Genomic DNA, 23,047 nt, shown 5'->3' on the forward strand with positions numbered 1-23,047 from the left:
ATGAGGCGTATTAGTAAGGGAAAAATTTGAATTCGAGCTTAGATAGTATCGACTATTAAGCTGCCAACAGATGGACTGCACGTGTGCAGTTAATGCGTGTAGTCGTTGTAAAGTTTACAACCGCACATTGTAGTGTTGCTTATGTTGCGCCCTACTTTCTGCGGCCGTTTGTTTACTTGTGCACATAAGTGGGTAATCAATCAGTCGATTTAGACATTTTACATAATAACCTAACAACAACATACCAAACAATTGAGTTCTTACATTTTCTCGATTTTTAGACATGGGAAATGAAACTACTTTTACTCACATTACAGCTTGTCAGCGGAAACAGCTAAGGTAGTGGCACTACTTCCCTGGATGGACTCTTTCACAAGGAGATTTACTGTTCTGAGTCCAATGATAAACTACAAGTAACATCTTTCATTTCGACATTAACAAAGACCCCGAACTCCTGAAATGGGCGTGCGGCGATAACTGCTCAAAATCAGTGTCGATTACATGAAGTCGGTTTTCATGCAGTTGTACATATCGACTTCACGCATGCAGTACATCTAGTAGCAACCTAGACGTATTAAAGTCACAGGTACATTCCGCCACATGGATTGAACTCTTGACCTTTAAAGTGAGAAGCAACCGTTCCCCCATTGTGCTACCACAGTTCTTATAGTTTAAAAGTGCAATTTACCACATACCTTCTCCCCGTTTATGTCCCAACTAAGTATTGCAGCGGGATAGGATCGTCCCGAAGTGCAGTTCAAGAAGAGTGAGTCGCCTCTCCGATTTTCTTGTTCATTGCCCGTTATCCTTGGTCCTTCTCGAGGAAGATCTAAAAGCGAAGAAAATTAATTAATCAATCTGTACACTGAATAAAGCAGTATAATGTATAGATAACTTTTACATATTATGGTAGTTTCTTTGCATTTTAATCGATTATGGTTTCTTTTTGATTTTTTGTAAATTATTAAAGTAATAAATATTCACTGAACGTAAACTAACTTAACTAAGTAATATTCAGAATTTGTCATTCACGAGATTTAAAACGATTATGAAACAAAAACTTTAAATCTGCGTGCTTGGATGACAAACATCCATTATAGTAATCCGTTTAGTAGTCTTGACCATGTTGTGTGAAATAAAATTTGTATATTGTAAATGATAAATGTGTACTAATGTTTGTTTACAAAGGGCAATCTTATTCTTCAATTTATCTTTATTAATCTTAAAGCTTTTTGCTCATTCGTCACAGGAAAATCTGTCTTACGAATGAGAATGATGATGATGTAATTTCCTTACCATTGAAATAAATATTACTTGACTTTGACTGATGAATATTTGTACTATGGGCGCTGGATGGAGAGGTACCGAGGTGGATTTCCGGTAGGACTCATTTGGGAGACGAACTTTTCCAAATCAATTCTCGTCTGGGTATTCCGGGCAGTATCCAGAGTTGAATTCCGTTGCTCTGATACTCATAATACAGGAAATTCCCTAGTTAGAGACCAGGTAATTGGGTGAGGTTATATGATACATTATTGTTATTAATGTAATAAATACAATAAACCAACCACAGTTACAGTAAGAAATCAGTAAATGTATGACATTCAAAACATACAAAAAAGTCTTCGTGGACTGGTGTACTTACAAAATTTTATCATCTTGATGTCTCAAGTTTCGTGGGGTGCACGAAAGTAGCCTTCATGCAATGACGTACGAATCGTATTTCTAGTACGTACAGTACTTACGCCGATTGGCAAATGCTTTCACAACGATGGCAAACATATCCCAGGCACAAGGCGGCTACTTGTCGCGTGACTAAGTTCTGGGCCGCGATATTATGATGTCATCGATACGACAAGACGAAGAAGTTGACGTAGGTGTATAAAACAATTCTTCTTAAGTCTAATATCTCCGAAAATAAATCGAACACGTATTGAACACTCGTAAAATTTACAGCGCTTTTACGATCATTTGATAATTTCTGAACAAAATAAACGCAAATTTAGGGGTACGTGACAGATTCTAAAACTTTATCTCCACAAATTTGAATATTCAGTAATTTTGCTCTGAGTTTTACATTCGAGTTTAAGAGCAAAATTTTATTTTTATTATCTTCTACACGTTGTAGTCTGGCGTGAATCGTTTGTGAGTCAAAACTTTAGTAGGTAACAAAACGTGCATTCACAAAGGTACGCTTTTCACCGTAAAGCAATGTAGCTTTAGTTTAAATTCTCGGTATCTCTCCAAAGTAAATTCTAGGCAAAGGTTACTAAAGGTTATCCAAAGCCTTATGTATGTACAGAACTTCGAACGAAGACGGAGATAACGCAAAGGTATTTCTTACCTCTTGACTGTTGACACACCATATGATTATTGACAGACTTCGGCAACAATCGGATAGCGGATGGGTAATTGAGAAACGGAAATATATCTTTATCAGTCACGCAAGAAGTGGATAAATCCCCTACTACACACGTATTTCGTATTTTGAATTTGTACAAAAGTTTTTCTTTACGTTTAATGGATACGTCTTTTTGACTGATATTAATTAATTTATTTAAGATATACCAACATTTGATTACATTATACAATAACATAACATAGGAATCCCTTAAAACTGAATATAACAGTAATAGATAAATAGTTGCAAGCTTTGATAAGTAAAACTCGCTGCTCCTCATAATTTTATCACCCCAGCCGAAAGTTTTCCCCCGAGACACGAGTTGCAGTGGTTAATATGGAAATCCCCGAACCATGTCAGGTCACAAGTTGTGCAGACAACATGCTGAAATGAGAATATATTGTCAACCCGACTCAAAACCAATGTGCTTGCCGATTCCTCACACAAGTATGTTTCACTTGCTCTCGTGCCCCTGCGTTCGATCAGCTGCACCCACGAAGACCTGCTAAAGGCAACAGATAGGGGCATAGATGTGGCTGCTTCCTGGGCCAAAAACAAAAAATATTACACTTCTTTGGCATTCTATTAGTTTTTGTCATTGACTCGACAAGAAGAAGACAAATAAATACCACTTGCAATTGGTAACTGTAAAATTGTCAACACGATTTAACCTAGGAAATTGAACTATTTTTCCAGATTTAAATTGCGTATATTTGTTTTCTCAAACAAACTAACGTTTCGGGCCCTTTGCAGGTCCCATGGTCACAGTTGATTGAGGTGGTAAAGTCATAAACCAGTTATGTGTAATAATATTAATGCATACCGCCCTATTTTTTCACTATAGTTACAAAAGTTATTAATTAAATACCTTATCCAAACGCCTTATGTATGTACAGAACTTCGAATGAAGACGGAGATAACGCAAAGGTGTTTCTTACCTCTTGACTGTTGACACACCATCTGATTATTGACAGAGTTCGGCAACAATTGGATAACGGATGGGTAATTGTTACTTGTAAAGGGTCTGAAACGTTGGTTTGTTTGAAAAAAAATACGCGATTTAAATCCGGAAATATAGATTCATTTCCTGTGTGTAACAATCGTGAAAACTAAGAACTCGAAACATGATTTAACATCAAGTAAAACAGTATTAATAATTTATAACAACAACCAAAACTACAGATAAAAATATAATAACACATTTGATTTACTCCACGAAACTTCACAGTATAAGGGCGCGTTCAAATTAGCCGCGCTGCAGCAGCGCTGCAGCCGCGCGGCGGCCGCGAGACGGCCGCGCGATTGTCAATTTTTATACAATTTCTAGAAGCGCTGCAATCGCGCGGCTGGGCCGCGTGACAGTCGCGCTGCTGCAGCGCGTCTAGAATTGTATGAAAAGTGACAATCGCACGGCCGTCGCGCGGCTGCAGCGCGGGTAGAATTATATGAAAAGTGACAATCGCGCGGCTGCAACGCTGCTGCAGCGCGGCTAACAGCGGCTAATTTGGACGCACCCTAAAAGTAACTACTTACACATAAATTAATGTATGAAAAAAAAAAACAATATAATATAATTAATTAATTGGGAGTCATTATAAAGCAATGTATCCAGTTAGGTAAGTCAGACTGAATATTCAATTTGCATGATCTTGAGATGGGAGATTTAAACATGAAACAGAGTAGTTACATTCTATTGTATGTATATAGGTTGTAGTGTAACTGATTGTTCTTTGTTGTCATTCCACAACGTATTTGTAATGTATCCATATTCTCTTGAAAGTAACGTACAATTTTTACAACGAAATTCATCTTCAAAGAAATAACTACTTTGGGGGCAAAGGCTAGCAGAAATTTCTACCAAATGAAAATTGGTTTCGTAGTGAAGCAAAGTTACGAGCTCTATCAGGAAGCGCTTCAATTTACGTTCTTTGTCACGAACAAATTGGTTATACTTCCTTAACTAGAAGTCGCCGATGGGGCGGTTGAAATTATTGAATATTAATAAATCTAAAGGAGAATACGCGGTTGAATAACTCTATGATAAACTAAAATACATTCAAAATCTTTATTTCTTTTGTAAGACACGCTTGAAATAGATTGTTTAAACACTACTTACTCATTTGTAATGCAGATTCCCCTGAGAGGAATGAGTAAAACACTCAGGGCTTGCTTCGTCGTAAATAATTACTTGTTCACATTAATCATTTACACAAAAACTATTTAAAAACTACACATCTAGAAAAGAGTTCAATAAATCATTTCATGGATTTGTGGGAACTCCTAATTTCAAAATAGTTAAAAGTACTATAAATGCAAATGACAAATTTTGAATATCAACTGCAGATCGCATATTATATTGCCCCTTAAATTAAATTGTGACTTTGGATGACTGACAAGAATAGCCAGTTTGTTTTTGTTCTTTGAAATTGCGCCAATCAATACTTTTTAACCGACTTTAGAAAAGGAGGAGGTTCTCAATTCGACTGATTTTTTTTGCATGTTACTTTTTATTTGTGAACCGATTTTGATAATACTTTTTTGTTGGAAAGAGGGTATCTCAGTATTAGTATTTATTATCCCATAGACCATTTAAATTTAAAGAAAATATACCACTTCGAAGGGTGGCAAACTAGGAGATGAATCCTGTTTCGCGCACTTTCCAGTAACCGATTTCAATAAAATTTGACAAATAGATGTAATTCCAGGAACTTTTGAGGTGGGGTTTTTTTCAAAAAAAAGTTATAATTATGGATAAGAAAATACTTTTCTGGTTAACGGATATGACATTTTACTAAATGTGTCGCCAGAGTAAGGATGTTGCTTCTTTGAACTTATCTCTCAAATGAATTTTACTAGTAGTAGTAGCGCCTAAAAAAATTGCAAGTTCGTAATTGTCACGGTATATTTTTGCTCTCACAACAACAACATAAAACAAGATTTCTTACGGTCTTTAAACGTACTATTCCGAGCAACGCGACAGACGATAGATACCGACCGCAGACTTCGCTACTGCTTTATATAAAACTGTGTGGGTTCAACATAGGGAACGTAATTTTAACCCCAAAGCGAAGGTATTATGGTCTCATTTAAAAGCACGTTTATTTCTGTACAAAATTAGTAAGTATTCGAAATGTGCATGAACCAAAAACGGATCACACAATATTTTAACCTGTAGATAGGCACATTTATTTTTAACCGTGAACAAGAGTGTCTTAACTAGAAACGCAATACTGCCCAAAATTAGTTACATAATTATGCTAAAGATAGTATCTAGTTGTAATGAAGCCACCCATTGTACCCCGTATTTTATTTGTCTCTGCGTTTTCAAGAGTGTACTAAAGTATACAAGTGAAACTTACAGATAACCTCCATTCTGCCTTCTCCAGCTGCTGAAGCAAAACTAGGCGCTTCCGCTGATACTTCACAGCGGTACAAGCCTGTCGTCTTGAGTGTCACCTGGTGCAGCACCACCTTTCTGTCGTCCGATTTTTGGAGCTAAACACAAATAAAATATAATACACATTATTATACTACCCCGGTGGTGAACGATTAAGAAATCAAAGTACCTACTACATGAAGAGGGCATAAGTTCGAATTCCGGATAAACCAATTTAGGAAAGATTTTTCTAAACTTTTTCTCGTCGGGATCTACTGAGAGTGACTCCCTGGGTTGATTTCGTTACTCTGCTACAGAAAATTCTTTTGTCAGCGATCATATGTGGCTGGTTAGGTTAACTTTTTACATGTACCTAAATAAGTTTTTTGGCTCATTGAATAGAATTTTGCCTCATTAATTTGTATACTGGTATAAATTCACAGCCCGTAAAGCATGATCATTGGGAGAGTGTTTTCAAAACTCATTTATTGAAGGGTTTTAAAGAAATTGTGACATTTATTTTTAAATAACTAACTAAATAATAAATAGTTAATTTGGTTAAAGTGTAGGTACATCGAGGTTGACCTTTCCCCGCATTTGTTCTATTAAACTGTAGTGTTAAATCAGGCACAGATTACAGACATACTGCCAAACGCATAATAATAAAAACAAGCAGAGTAATTCGATACAGGCGTAGAATCGTGACTTGTATGTCGACGGTCACACACATTCGCATAATCTCGCGAGGCACTAGCGTTGCACAGTGCGGGCCATTGCACGTACCATTCGTTATAGAATTAAACCGTTCGCACGCTGTTTAAAAACGACATTAAATTGTAGGCGTATTTATTGTTATGTTTATGGTTGTTTAAACTCTCCCAAATTTAAAATTTTTCTACATTTCATTTATGTTTCATAACCATACTCCCGTAAACAAGATACTAATCTATGCTAGTATGAAAATATTAAAATGTAAGTACTGCAATTAAATAGAGTACGAAAAATTACCTTTTTTAAATGTAACCTTATTTTTTTCAATATCGTGATACAACCTCTAAGAACAAGAAAAATAATAATGTGATAACCCTACGCTCTGAGTGACGTGTAAGCACTGAGATGCCGAACAGGCAGGAGTTGAACTACTTATTTCACTTTCTATGATACACGACACAATTTATATATCGTTTAAGACAGCAGAACACAATAAGTACAACTATCATCGATATAAGAGCGATGCTACACCGGTGCTGCCGGTCCATTGTGTTGGAGCAACAACCCTGTGATTTCAACGCACCGAGTACTACATGAGCAATGTGGTATCGCAACGTAACGTCACTTACGCACGGCAGTTATACCTCTCCCCGCTTCGTCTCCTGGCCCTTTGCCCGATGCACAAATGTTTCATCGCCGCGTATCGTTTCAGAGAGCCACCACACTTATCGACACGGGATCGTATTAAACCGGTTAGAAAAATCTTTATATCCATGTAAAAATAGCGAAAATGACGTTGTGCGGTTCGCGTCGGCGATCCGAGCGGAAGCGAAACGTCATCGTCTTTTTAGGTTTTTGTGACCGTTCAAGGCGATTCCGTGTGAATAAATGTGCTGAAGTACCTCAACGCACCATGTGGCATCTTATTCTAATTTATATGTAGTACTACGCAGCGCCACCGCTGAGTCGTCGCAACGCCGATGCAACGCATCATGTGACATCGCTCGAATGTGTATCTTTTAAACGTCTAACATCACAAATTTTCAGTAATCCATTTTTTCCTTAGTTAGCAAAGACATTGTAGGAAATGTTACGCTGGTCATATACAGCGTAACATTTCCTATAATGTCTTTGCTACTACATCATCTTTCACAACACATTGCGTTCTAATCACACAGGGCTTTCTTTACGTTACGTCTCGTAGTAACACCACAAGTACACATTGACTTTGTTTTTATACTTTTTGATCCTTGTAATTTATGTTTGAAATACTTATCCTATTTTCTTAAAAAAATACTCCAAATACCTTCAAATACATTCTTACACAATTAACGTTGATAAAATTCTTTCTAGCGCCTATAAAATGCTTAAATAAAATCCTGGACCCTAGCAGTTTATAGCCGTAGATAAAATAATATTGAAAATTTTTCTTTCCCGAGTGACCAATATCCTCAATAGATGAGTGCATGCTTTGTGCTTTCGCTTCATTTCTTCATCTTTTGTCAATATTTTTCGTACGACATCCTCTATTGCTCGTCCTATATGTGCCTACTATTCATTTCATCTTGAAGTCCCGTATTTTTCTATAAACTGCTCATATAGATTGGGTCTTTCAGTATGGGAAACGCAACTATATGACCTTTATAGAACGGAGTTCCTGGAAAGAAATTCGAATTGTTTGATTTGTTGCTTACTAGCGTGATTACTGACTGTTCGGGCAAAGTAAATCATGACCAATTTAGTCCAAATGCTTATGTACATACAATCGATTCTTAGAGTTCTGTGTGTTTATGTAGTATTCGGATTGTAGGTTATGTTTAAATATTTACACAAATTTGGTAATAAGTCCATTTCTCGGACTAATTAGGAATAAGTACTTGGAAAGTTCCATTTTGCAAAGATTACCATTTTCCTCCCCGTAGTGAGGTGAAAAGTTACGTGTTTCGCTCGGCAGCCAAGTTGTTTTTCGTCTCGTACCTTGGAACCCTCCCTACGCCCAGGAATCTATTTTTGAACCACTCGCTTCGCTTGTGGTTCAATCTTAGCGTCCTTCGCTTGCTCAGCTTTCAATACAAGCACTCGCGTCAAGCAACAACTTTGCAGCCTTGCGTAACAAATAAATATTTTATAAATCATTTGTGGAGCTTTCCAAGATAAGGCGCAATCGCGGAATCCTTAGAACTCAAAAAATGCGAAAACTAAAATTTAGAGGCGAAAACATGTAAAACTGATATACCTTATTTTGTGTATAACTTTTCGCTGCTATCTACCTGATTAAATTGTTTTGAATTTAATTGAAACAAACATATTTCTGTTCAAAGATACCGCAACTCTATCATCGAGATATTTTTTCCCTAATCACTCCTGGTCGGCGCGTCGATGCCTACACGTCGTAGCATTGTCACCTTATTATTTTAGTTATATCATGGGCCGTTAAAACAAAAGAACTGGTAATTTCCACAATACAGATCGTAACTCTGAAAAATATCAAAATTCTGTCTTTTATTTAGGTGGCGCTTATATCAGTAGCCTGGAAGTAGTCTATAATTATGTAAATGGCCATGGATATAAATTAATTTCTCTTTAATATAAAGTACAAGAAATCAGTTTTTTCCTTCTTTTTCCTATTCAGATTTTGAATCATGGGATGTATTTATTTTCTGAATTTTATCAAATATGCGTGTCAATACATGGCATTGTATGTTATAAATCAATTTATTAATTATAGTTTCCTAATATGGGTAGATGGTGCTAATCCTAATCAAAATAAAAGAATAGCCGGCACCATTTTCATTTTCTTATTTTATTTTAACCTTCCAGTGGTCACACACCCTTGCGCCGAACATAAGCGTCGCGTGCGGTCTGTGAGACCGCACTGAACTTCACGAGTTCAGTTTGAGAAGACAAATGAATATTTTCATGACGTTGTGTAGCACATGATAAAAAAGTCTTTTATATTATGTAAATGAAAATAGAAAAAACATTATGTACTCATAATTTTTTTTATTTGTACTTATTAGTTGAACAGTCTATAAAAATTCAAAATTTTAGTCATATGACACAAACAACGTTAAAATCAACAAAATTTCAAAACAAACACGACCGGCCGTGAAGGGAATCTGTGACCGCAAACACAAATAAAGGCACATGTGCGCTTGCGACGAATGTCACAGGGCTATTAAGGGGAAGTACCTCATCCCCTCGAGGATATCACGGTCGCGCAACCGTTTATTGTTTATAGTTTTTGTAAAATGACTAAAATAAGGTCGCTGCGGTCTCTAACACCGCGCGCGACCGCTGGAAGGTTAATTTATTGGAAGGCCAACGACTAGCTTACAGAATAAAAATTTAAGTAATAATGGATAGCCAATTATAGGACAGCACTGATAAATTCACACACAAAACACACACACACACACACACACACACACACACACACAAACACACAAACACACACACACACACACACACACACACACACACACACACACACACACACAACACACGCAACACGCTCTTAGCCCCGCACTAGGGAAACCTTGTGTGCCTTGGACACACACATAGACAATCACAAATTACACTCAAACTCACGAGAGAAATAAATGTAGGCCATACACATATTTCTCCCGGAATCGAACCCAAGACCTCTGCGTGGCAGTCCGACATGGTAACTCTTCGGGCACTGAGGCAGTTATTATAAATATTATAAATACGCAATCATTAAGTTGATATTAATGAGCATTAAATTATAACACAGTCACTAGTTAAGTAACAATATAATATACTATGACAAATTCGCAAGTTTTATTAATTACCTACTCGCCAAAAAACAAATACTAATAAAACGCTTTATCGATGCAGCACAGGTGTCAAAAAGGTCAATATTAAACTGCTTGGACAATATGAAACTATTACTCGCTTGCAAGAGATACGCATTCCGCCGAAAGTTATACCTCCTGGTACTCCCTTAAACAACACTTTGATACGTAGTACCTTGGAATATGCATCGCCAGTCCAGACTTCCAGAATCTTTTTGGATTCCATAATCCACATTATAGAAATCATTCTGAAAGAATCGAACAGCTGCAACGTAACTTTACTCGTTTTCTGGCATATAAAGACCCCTATTGTCCCTACCGTGCTGAATATAATACTCGGCTGAAATATTTCAGAATGTGTTCTCTTGAAACCAGACGTCGAATTGCTGATATTGGAACTCTGCACAGAATGGTACATGGAGGTAAATCGTCGCCAGAGGCACTGGCCCTCAACAACATAAACGTTCCTCGTAGAGTGCCTAGGGTCCCCATTGGCAAATCGTTTGTTTTGTCTAGTAGCCGAACTAATCTCGGAAGGTATGAACAGACTCATGCAGTCATACAATGACTTGACTGTGACCAGAGACAGTGAGATAGACGTCTTTCATGTAAAAAACACTGAACAATTTATTCGCATGTACTAGCAATGTTTTTTTTTTTAATCCCTCGAATCCCGTTTAGCCATGTATTGGTATAATTTTTAATTTTAACTTTTTTGAAATTTCATACCATTATTTGTATTTCATTGGCTAACTCTAAAATTTTTAGTACTGTACACCTGTAGCAACTTGACACCTTGTGTGGCAAACGTATATATATTTATTTCTAAGACTGTTTTGTGTTAAGTTTATGGTCTATCTTTCAATAAATAAATAAAAGTTCGAAGAGGCCGGAGGTACGCACAGAAGTGAATTAAACCTAAAGGTCTTTGTAGGGGCGTTAAGAGAAATCTTCAATTCTAGGTTTGTAATCCGGCGTCGATCCTCTAACGATAAAAGATGATGTTCCTTACATGTATCAAGATACCAGTTTGACTGTTACCGCTCCCTAGTTCAAAAACATAAAAGTTAATAAATCTTCTTTGCACATTTCCAATGTATTTCATTCATTCATTCATTCATTGAGGGCTCCAGACCTGCAATGCGTATTCAAGGTGGCTGCGGACAAATATTCTATCCATAAAAATCTGTGAAGTAAGCCATCTAGTTAATTTGTTTGTTATATCTAGAAATTAGAGTAGCTTTGATAAATTGGAACTTGTCAATGTAAAACAAATCAGTAAAAAAACATTGGTATTTGGTTCTCGTCGCGACACGTGATGTACTAATCAGATAGTGTGCTAAATATCCGAATACGTTGGTCGTGGTATACTAAATACCCGAATACGTCGGTCGTGGTGTACTAAATACCCGAGAACGTTGGTCGTGGTGTACTAAATACCCGAATGCGTTAGTCGTGGTGTACTAAATACCCAAATACGCTGTCATGTATCGCGATTAGCAGTTCGCTTGAGTTATTGGTTCATGGTTGTACTTTCAAGGTGTTAACATAATTTGAAAAAATCATCATCACAGTGTTTTCGTGCTATGTTGATGTAAAATTTGTCCTCATCACTCTACCCCTTTCCGTATCCTTTATCCAGTACTTACATATTTATATTTTTATGTTAACATCTCGTATTGATATGTATGTCGGTTATGGAAGTTTGCTTATGAAATAGAAATGAAATGCCGATCTACTCTGAATTTGAAGCACTCTTGTTCAAAACACAATAATAAACAAGTCTACTATTTGATAACATTTTTTATACACCAATCGAATCGTTCATTTCTTTAATGAATGGTACATGCGATAATCGGCGCTGTGCAATGAGAGAGCCTCGCGAGATTGTGGGAATGTGGGCGTGCTCACATATATGCAAGGGTTTTAGATTTGTATGAAGTTACACTACTTATCTTATTATAAGTAGTGTGGTATTAATGAGCAGAGTCGATACAAATGCTCTTTGAGGGCGCTGTATGAACATCCCTAAGAAAGTCCCTAAATGAACTGTGAGAGAGCCTCGCGAGACTGTGGGAATGTTCATGTTGTGGCATGCTCACCGACACGCCACGCTTTTACGTTTGTATGACATTACATTACTTGTGTTATTATAGTATGATATTATTGAGCAAAGTAACAGCATACGAATGCTCTTTGAAAATGGTGTATGAACATTCCTAAAAACGTCCGTAAGGTATAAAAATGAAAAAACTTAATGGCACAAATAACAAGATAAGAAAAACCCTTATTTTCTTTTAAATTACCATTTCATTTATCCCCATCGCTTTACTCAAACGGAACTTCGGAAAAAGGTTCGTGCAAACAAAAGTATTGATAACAAACTTCAAACACTTACGTCAACTTTGATCCCATTGAGTTTGTATGTATATTTTCGGAGGCGGAAAAAAGGAACTTGGAAATATTGAATGTCTATTATGCATGGAAAGGAGCCGATTTGACAGTAGAGTTGTTTGAAGCAACATTGTTTACTCATGAACGCATGTTCGAAGAAAATTATTCTCAATAATAAAAAAATCATGTTTCCGCCAAACGACCGCGCCGTCTTGGCCCGAAAATATCCAGGAAGATAGATATTAATAATATAATTGTTTATTTTCAACTCAGTAAAATAAGATAAAAGTATCTTTTATTTTTATTTTTGCCATAAAAATTACGGTTATTCTTTAATTCGAAGTTAATATCATGGGTGACGTTGGTGCCAGTAACAAGTTTGGATATTGACATCATACTTATTATTGATTATAAAGCACTGTTATATTGTTACAATGACGTAATGTAATATGTCTTCCCCACGTACAGCCCACAGAACAATAAATACAGTAGAAGTGGTTAGTTAGCGCCCGACGCGTGCCAACATTAGGTCTCGAAAGACCTACTTGAGCTAAGTCCGCCACTTTCGCTTTGTATCGTATGATTGTGTCATTCTTCCGCACAAATTCTCTAAAATCACAGAAAAATGTCTTATTGTGCTGTGCTATTTTGGAGTGCAAAAATTACAGCCGCACCAAAAATATTATTGCCTTATTTACCTGCCTTATACATTTTTAATTTTCTGTTTTCAAACTAATTCAGACGTTAATCGTTGGTCGTAGTCCAACTACTAGCCGCAAGATGGCAGTAAGTTGAATAAAATTTTAACATGAAATCAAAACATCGTAACTTGCAATGCAGTATTGAACTTTCAACGATATAGCGACTGGGTAAAGTTAAATTATATTAACAATCCAGAATTTGTTACACCTTTTTAAATTAGAAACTATGACCAATGATTACCAAGATTTCGTAGTGTTTGTCATTTGTTTAAGCGACAACGGTTCCGATAGAAATCGAGCCTTAAGGCATTATTTCATTTTGCTTCCGTGGTACAGAGTGTGTACAGGCTGTGTCGTTAACTAGAGGTAAGACGAGTGTTGTTTGATTTTAAATCTGTCAAACATACTTCGGTTTCGACAAGATGCCGAAAGCTCAAGAATATAATATAAACACTGCTTATACCATCTCCATATCTATTAATAAAATATCTTTTTCAGACCCTACCAATGGACTGTTATTGACACCATAATAATGGACCTGCCACTTACATAATATGTCGCACTGTTATTACAATAGTGTATTAACTCCAAAAGTGTTTTTGTTCAGAATCGATGAAAAGCTAATTACACACTTCACGTGAAAAATTATTAAAATATATGTATAGGTTTTTGATTTTGATTTGATTTTGAGGTTAAATTTTATTACAGACATCTTAACAATTTTCTACTAGCCAATTTATTTAATATAAAATAATTATATAAAAATAAAAGGCAAAAAATCTCATATTTGTGAATAACGACTGTTTTTGTCTAGAGCAAGCTCACAAAACTTGTCTCATTTTGAGTTAAGTACATTTCTTTTATTTTTTACAATATTCTAACGTCGGTTTTATTGACGTGTAGCGTATCGAATTTTACGTTCAGCGGTAGTATAATCTTGAATTTCACATATTTTGAGTTACAACACTATTGTAATAGCAGTGCAATATACTACCGTCGTAGGATTCAAGAAGGTTACAAAACGCGCACAAACAACTATATCGGGAGGTACTTCTGGTGATAAACGACAACCATAACAGTTGCAGTGCCTGTCAGAGTTTCAAATCGCAAAGACCTGAGTATTGTCATTACGCCCATCACCCTAAGACACAACATTTTACTAATCACATATGCATGTACTTTCACCAGCACTCTTATCCATCAAAACCGGAACATTGTAATGTCCACATTATTGATTGGTGAAAAAATATGTAAGGTGGCAGTACTTGCTGGCTTTCACAGGGAACTCACGTAACACAGAACACATAATATTGAGCTGACAAAACGTGCCCATGTGAATAAAAAGTTATTTAATTGGAGTAGATTTGCAAAGACGCATAAATAAACTCACATACTGTTTCTTGTTATTGTAATATTAGTTACATACTCAGGTATATAGCAATAAAAAAGAACTACCTACATCAAAAGCACTTAGAATAAATACGCTTGTCTATTAAGACGACGCAAATATACACAGCGAACGATCTGTATACTTATGATCCTCACGAACGTTACAAATAAGGAGTCGTACACAACTCCGCTAAGAGACAGAGGTGATAATACCAATATGCTACATAATTATGTGTGTAAATAAAAGTAATAATGCTCACATCGACTTTGACTCCATCCAGCTTATACGCATGCTTCGGGGGATCGAACTTGGGCATGTATCGATAGAACTCCTCGTTGTCTCTGTACCATTTGACAGAATACAGGCCATCGTTATCTAGTTCGTAGTCGCATTCCAGTATAGCTACTTGTCCTCGTATCCTGTACGGGGGTACGGACACCCTGACTATACGAAGTAATAGTGATTCTGAAACAAAAAGAAAAAGTGTTAATGCTAACTTTTTTGACAAATTATGACGTAACTTTATACTTGTTGAAAAAGACGCAAAGGCGTGTAGATACTTATGTTGCATATGAGAATTATTTCACGACAATTTTGATATTTTAATATAATGTCATGAAATATTTTTTCTTTTGAAAAGAAGAAGTGTAAGTTGGAGACCCGTTCCTATAATTTAATCCTTGAATGTTTTATAAGATGAAAGCTACAAACGACATTCGGACTTGACCCATGTCAAGAGAAATTATTGCGCTGCAGACAGGAAAGATAGTTGACGCAGATATATTGGTCTTAAATAATAAAAACGTTCGCTTTTCCTTAAGCGTCATCAAAATGTTTATTTTTGTGAACACGTAGGATCAGCAACATGATAATCATTTAAAACATATAAGAAGGAATGGTCTAGGCTGGATAGAGAAGACCAAGAAGTTACATATACCAGTTCTATGTAAAGGTTAAAGTATGGGTTGTACATGAAGGTTCAATAGTGAGCATACTATGAGAAAGATATAGAGTGTAACAGAAGAATAGGAGAAAATGAAGGAAGAAAAAAGTAGAAAACACGCGTTAGACAAACAAGTTTTCACACCTGTTTGGGATGGTATCAATTCGAGCTCTTCAGTTAATTTGTAATTAATTAATTTAGCACTTAAATATGATGGTCTGAGATAACTTACAGATTTTACTAAAAAGAATACTATTCTATATACGAGCTACCGCGCGGTGTACGTCATATCGAAGGCGCTCGAAGACCGTTGGAAAACACGTGAAGTCCCCAACCCGCATTGCACCTGCTTGGTGGACTATGACCTTCTTCTTCTACTTAGAGGAGATTCGAACTGTGTGACGTAAGTAATAGGTAATTTGATGATAATTGACAAATTCAAAGTCAAAGATCATTTATTCCATAGGTAAAATAAATTTACACTTGAAAACGTCACATTTATATTACATTACATTAAGCTACTACTCATTCACTACGCTGATTTCCCTGAGAAGAATGAACAAGAAACTCTAGGGATTTCTCTTTTCGAATAAACTTAAATGCTATGGAATACACTTTGAATCAAATTTGTGTGGATTCTGGAGCCGTGTCGTCTTTCAATACATCTTTATCTAACACGTAGTCTTCAATTTTGTAATATGACTTTTCGATCAAAATATTTTTAACGTAGTTTTTAAACTTAGGAAATGATAATCTTAATATATGCTCCGGAATCTTATTGTAAAAACCTATACAGTTCCCCATAAAAGAGTCGTTTACCTTGGTTAAACGAAATCGTGGTACCATGAGTTTGGACTTAGCTCTAAGTAATTAAATCCACAATTCACAGATTTATTAACTAAAAATAACGGACAACTCACGTATTTAAGTCGAATTTTTACTCGACATGTTTCGAACCAATTCGTGGTCTTTAATCATGAGAATCGCAAAGAGAAGAATAAGCAAGAAACTTTAGGGTTGCTCTTTGTAAATAAACATTTGTAGACATTTATCATATACAAGATTTATTTCAAACATCATAGATCGAGACAACATGCAAAGCTAAACGGGACTACAGATTTCTGTCATCCAAGTAGGTACGCTGAAGGTGAATAATAAAGTAACTTATAAAGTTTTTGTTTCATCATAGTTTTAAACCTTGGGAAAGGTTTTGAATATCAACCAGAATCTTTTTATAGAAGCGTATACATTGGCCTTAACTGAATTTGTGACTTTGTGAATATTGTTAACAACAGCCAGTTTATTTTTATGCCTCGTATTAATGTGACGTTTATCACTATTCTTTATAAACAATACTATTTTTCGTAACATAACTTGCGTTTTCGTTTATTTTATATTTATAAGACTTTCTAACACATTTCCATGATTGTAGAAGAAACCAGATACTTAATACATTTATGAAATAAGTAACAACTGCCTGCTACTTCTATCGCCGATATATTTATGCGTGGTCTTCTATACCTGGATAACAGTGGATTCCAACTTGAGAGATGGATGTCAATCAATTGTTTTCAAAACACTTCTGCGTCTTGAAAGTAATCGTCGAGTATTCAAGTGTTTAAATTTTCTATTTATATTAACTTTTGTCTTTCCCAACTGAAGTACAATTTCCAAAAGTGGTTCCTTAACTTGAGTGACAGTTGTCGTTTGCTTGTGATAAATCTACCAACCAGTAATTTTAGGTAATAATGGTCAGGTAATAATAACCAGTAATGTTCAGGGTAAAACGCACATGCGAACGTGTGTGCCATTAAAAATCTGAAATAGCAAATACATAATATATCCGTATACAGAATAGGGCGGTAGGTGTAAGTTTATAACGAACCTGCTTAGCCACAAACGACGTTAGCGGAGAATTGGGAGCGAATTCAAAAAGTTTGAGCGGACTTTGGTTATGTCTGTGTTTGTGAGCCAGAAATAGGACCAAATCATCGCTTTACTTGGACGGTTTTGGTTTAGTTAAATTTTGGTCACCCGATTACGTACGTACATAGGTATATTTACGCAATTGGATTACCTCTGGAATAGGCAGAGACCTTGACCAATTTCTATTACTTCACTTACATTCATCAATCTTTTAGGTAATTTTCAGATTAATTTTCTCTACCTAATTTCGATGGCAATTTTTATAATTTAAGTAGGTATTCATTCATTTCTTCGTATATTTTTTTTTAACGAACACACTTATAGCCCCGCACTAGAGAAACCCTGTATCGCGGGTGCCACGGATACACAAATAGACAACCACAAATAACACCCAAACCCACCAGAAACATAAATGAAGGCTATACAAATATTTCTCCCAGCCCGGGAATCGAATACGAGACCTTTGCATGGCTGGCCGGAGTAGTAACCGTTCGGCACTGAGGTAGTATATTTATTATCGTGAAATATAATAATATTTCCGGATACACTTCACAAGTGACATTCGATAATTAATATTATGATAGTATTCCAGAATATTTAAATAAAAAAATTGTCACTGACTGAAATCTAACTCTTTTCATACAAGCGCTCTTATTCTTCCCACTACGCACTGCTGCTTCTTTAAGAATATCGATTGTTGTCGACAAAAGTCATTATAACTATTTACTCGTATATAACAGTCAACTATATATTATTTTATAGCGTGGATGGATTGTACATTCGGATAGTGCTTCTCAAGGTTATTTAGGTGTTATCAGTGTACCACAGTCTATTTTGACATTATGTTGGTTTGGGTGTCTCCTTGACACTCATTTTATTTGACGTCAACTATTTCATGAAATTACCATAGTTTATTAATAGTCGATACTATCTCAGTTCGAATTTAAATGTTTCCCGTACTAATACGGTTCATTTTGCTTGGCAGGGACACTGGCTTTATTTCAATTTTTTTATAAACGAACTTAAGACCATTTGAAAAATATATATCGCATACTATACGTGTTCTATTTAGTTCAGTTAATATAAAAAAATTGGTATTTGTGAAGTGACTTGAAGATTTTGTTGTAAAATTTGGGGGTAAGTTTGTGATTTTTTTCCATTGTGAAAATGTTTAGGAATCGTGTTTTCACACCATATAGTATAGTGTGTGACCAGTGTATGTCCTCAATTTTACTATATATTTTTCCTAAGTGATTGATTAAATACTTTAACTGTTTCAAATTAAAATAAAATGACATTTAATGATGATATGAAATATCACTCTATATAACATTGCAAGTATGACTATCAGTTTGCATTTCAAAATAGCGAAAATAGGTATCTTTCTATGATATTCGAGATTTTTCGCGAGATAATTGACATGACCATAACATACAAAGAAAATGGCTGACTGTGCTTAAACTGTGGAACTTTGCGCGTCTTTACACGTATAACGAAAACAAAGCATTTCTACTGTATTTATTCTATTTATATGTACTATGATATGACTCACTTTCTGAATAAAGTGTAAAAAAAAGTTTAAAGTAATGCACCATTTAAAGCTTTTGTTGAAATCGGAAACGTAAGTTTAACAATTCGTAAGAACGGAAGAAACTAATTAACATACCTACAACTTGTTCAAAGGCGTAGAAACTGCGGACTACTGAGCCTGGCTTAGTTCCAAAGATGCCGGTTGCCCTACTTAAAACAAGAGTGTAGCATTTAAATATCTACATATAGTCTGTGTTAACTAATGAGGATGACTAACTAAGGCTGATGTTCCAGAGCTAACAATATTGTCACTGTTTATGACTATGTATAATTGTAACGAAAGTATAACATAATTGGTTAAAAATTGGCAGATAATTGAAAAAAATCGTATAATAGGCAATGATCTAGTGGTAGTGCTTATTTCCCACTTTATTGTATAAGGACATATTAGAGTCTTATTATTCCTCACTGAGAAAACTCAAGCTAAATAAATGAATATTAAATAATGGACCTGATCCCAAAGTAACTAAAGCACTTGAGTTATGAAAATCGGAAACAACGACGGTACCACAAACACCCAGACCCGAGATAATATAGAAAAGTTAGTTTTTATGCTTAAACCCAGCCTGGAATCGACCCCAGGACCTCAAGATGGCGACACCATGCAAACCGCTGTGCAAGCCACTAGATTACGGAGGTCGTCAATCACTAGTAAAAACGGAAAGGGTGCGTACAAATCTGGCGAATGTGCCGCAAATGCGCCTGTTTGCGAGAGCATTACGTTGCGCATGTGCAGCGTTCGCGGCGCATTCGCCAGATCGGTACGCACCCTTACAAATATTGAAAAAGCCGTGGTAGCTTTTCGCATCTCAAGCAGAAGGTCAAGCATTATAATCCGGGCTTATAACTCTGAGTTTTTCCGAATATATGTGCGAAATTTAATTTGAAATTTACTAAGGTAACGTCGTAAGGAATCCTGCACACATCTATCCAAACCCTCTCGTCGTGGGAGGAGGCTTGTGCCCAGCAGTGGTACTATATATGTAGGCTAACTATTTATTACAATATTAAACAAAACAAAGTACGTCATCTGATTATTTAATTTTAGAAACTAATCGCTTCTTTGCATGGTTTCATTCTTATCCTAGAATCGTTTTATTACTCATTGCATTACATTATAACGTGTTATATCAGATATTAATGTAGATTATTAACATGAAAGGTCTCTTTGAATAAAATGAATAGCTGTGCTCATTACCAAAAACATTGTGTTCAAAGTTCCAGTATTATATTTATCACAAAAAAATGTTCTAAATAGGTAAATTATCTTTGTGTCTACTACAAAATACACCATATTAAATTATGTTAACTGCTTTCGAAGCTTTCCGTAAGCCGACAGATTTAGCTTATGAAAAATTCACAAAGGAATTGTTGAAACAAAAATAACTAATCGACAGGCTGTTCATGAAAGCAACGACTTGTGACTCCATATCGATATTTTTTACTACGGGTAATAATTCATTTGTATTGCCAATTTTTTCATAAACATTTCGAAAATTGTCCAATTACTGTCATTCATTTTATATATTTCAACCGGTCAATTATTTCAATTTTCAGTTTATATTACCGTTGGATATTCGTTTGTTCTGAAAATCACATTATAAAATTCGTTAAAATATAGTTAGTAAAGCATTTTGTAGTGCAGTAACAGGTAATTTCGTAACAATTTATTTTTTAATCAAAATTAAGACTTTGCTGTTAGAGCAATAGCGCACAACGTCTGTTTCATATCAGTTCCAAATCCGAGAAATACGGTCCGAAATATTATAGAGATCATTTTATCTCTAGGTGTATAGTCAAGAGCACGTCAAGCTGGACACTTGGTACTTTGCACCGTTCTTATCGTAAGCGGCATAGAGTTGGATTTAAAACTTAAGTGTCAAGCTTGACGTGCTTTTCACCCTGTACAAGCGATATTCGTATTTTCTCGGATTTGAATTGGACTTAGTGCGCAAGCGACATCCAAAGTGGGTCTGAGTTTTCTAGATTTTAGTGAAATACAAATCGGATGCAGCGTGCAAATGTGGTTAGGTTAGCATGTGTTATCTCAGCCAACATAGCCCCTTCAGATGTTCATGCGTTTTGGTCTTTACAAGATTTTTTAATGGACACGGATTTTAATTGCCTTCAAAAAAAGAGAAGGCGCTCAATTCGACTTTTTACTCCGACATTTATAAACCGATTTCGATGATTTTTTCTTGTAGAAAGCGGGTACCTCAGTAGCGGGTGGCAAATTAGGAGATGAATTCGGTTTATTAGATTTGACCCATTTTTATTACCGATTTCAATGTACTTTGGCAAATAGATGTAATTCCATTAAGTTTTGCGGTGGGTTTTTTATTGTATTATATAACCACCATTATTGTCTCCACTTTCAGGGTTTCATTATTCAATGTGTACAGTTTTTCAAACCTGTAAAGGTTAATATCGCGTACACAATAGAATTCAAATCTATGTCATGCATGAGTCTATTATTAGATAAGACATGATATTGTCAATATTGGAGTGATATGGACTATAACTTTTGTCATTTGTATGAGGACCCTAAATATCGAATCATTATTATCAAATCGTTACGAAGCACTTTCACGGTTCCTTACTATAATATTATGAAAGTTTTACCTAATATTTGTAAGCTTTTATTGTCTTCTGATAAGTTTTTTTTTACTTTCTGATGATCGATATGTTGTATAGATAATGATTGTCTAAAGTTTTCCTGTGTAATATTGCTTGGAGTAATGTAGTAACGTTATTTTCTTAAAATTTAATTAATATATAAAGTGATACGACAACGCTGCCATCGCGTAATTGATTAACACTATCATAAATAAACTCAGAGAGCACATTTTAATACTGCAAAACACGCCTGGAGAAATTTTATTTATATATAACACAAAAGAAATATAAAATACACACAGGCAGTGAACTAATTGAAAACGCCGTAGGCATATGACAATTTTATTTTTCTGATCCAATTGAGTTATATATACTTGTTGTACCTATTTTAATGCGCATCCACATTTTTTATTTTCTTTTTTATTTTATTTGTAATTTTTATTTTTAAACCGAACACTTCGAAAAGGGCCTGAAACTGAAAAACAGCGCTGTGGCACCGCCGCAGTATTTACTGAGTTGGGTCCTGTTCAGGGCTATTTTTCAATACACGTTGAGCATACAATCATACTTCTTTTTTTATAAAAAAATAAGTGCGCATTTGACCTCCATCTCACCTGATGGAAAATGACGATGAGGTCGAGAAAGTAGCATGCACATCTAAATAATATCTATTCACTCTCACCTTAGCTCGCAAAAGGTCCAAGTTATAGCGTTCGGGGAACAAGTCTGCAGGCAGGGAAAGTGGAATTCCCCTAGCCGCTCGCTGTACAAATGTGGAAGCGAAACGCTTTGTGCAAATCCGGGGAATATCCACAACATAGGGGTGGAACTCCCGCCCACGTCTAGTCTCCCGATGATGGAAAGGGGAAGGCGGAATCAAATTATGCAGTTCCATCGCACACTCTTCGTGATATATCCTGTAGAATACCAATAAACTGGCAACTCTACGGCGGTGTTCAAGGCTCTGCAGCTTCGCCTCTACTAATTCCGAGACACCTATAAGCCTCTTAGCACACTTGCCTATTGAATCCAAGGTGGCCAGTTGGTAGTTAGCAGAGCCATCCCATAAGTGGCAGTATAATTCCATACATGACCGGACTTGCGCTTGGTGCAGCTGAAACAACTGTCCCAATGTGAAGTAACGCCTCACCTTGGAAAGGATGCCAAGCTTCTTGGCTTTA

At 35.8% G+C, this 23,047-nt stretch overlaps 1 protein-coding gene across 1 annotated transcript in view; it reads right to left on the bottom strand.

Moving 5' to 3' along the window:
- Window positions 1–23,047, bottom strand: part of LOC113236608 — a 56,418-nt gene that overhangs the window by 13,326 nt on the left and 20,045 nt on the right. The window contains exons 2-4 of the mRNA XM_026472757.1: window positions 15,051–15,256; window positions 5,761–5,896; window positions 696–829 (exon numbers count right to left, since the gene is read on the bottom strand). Coding sequence (XP_026328542.1) covers window positions 696–829; window positions 5,761–5,896; window positions 15,051–15,256 — 476 coding nt within the window. The remainder of the gene's footprint in view (window positions 1–695; window positions 830–5,760; window positions 5,897–15,050; window positions 15,257–23,047) is intronic.

Source organism: Hyposmocoma kahamanoa, unplaced genomic scaffold, assembly GCF_003589595.1.
Source record: "Hyposmocoma kahamanoa isolate Upper Pololo Valley unplaced genomic scaffold, ASM358959v1 92, whole genome shotgun sequence".
In the NCBI taxonomy this organism is placed as follows: domain Eukaryota; kingdom Metazoa; phylum Arthropoda; class Insecta; order Lepidoptera; family Cosmopterigidae; genus Hyposmocoma; species Hyposmocoma kahamanoa.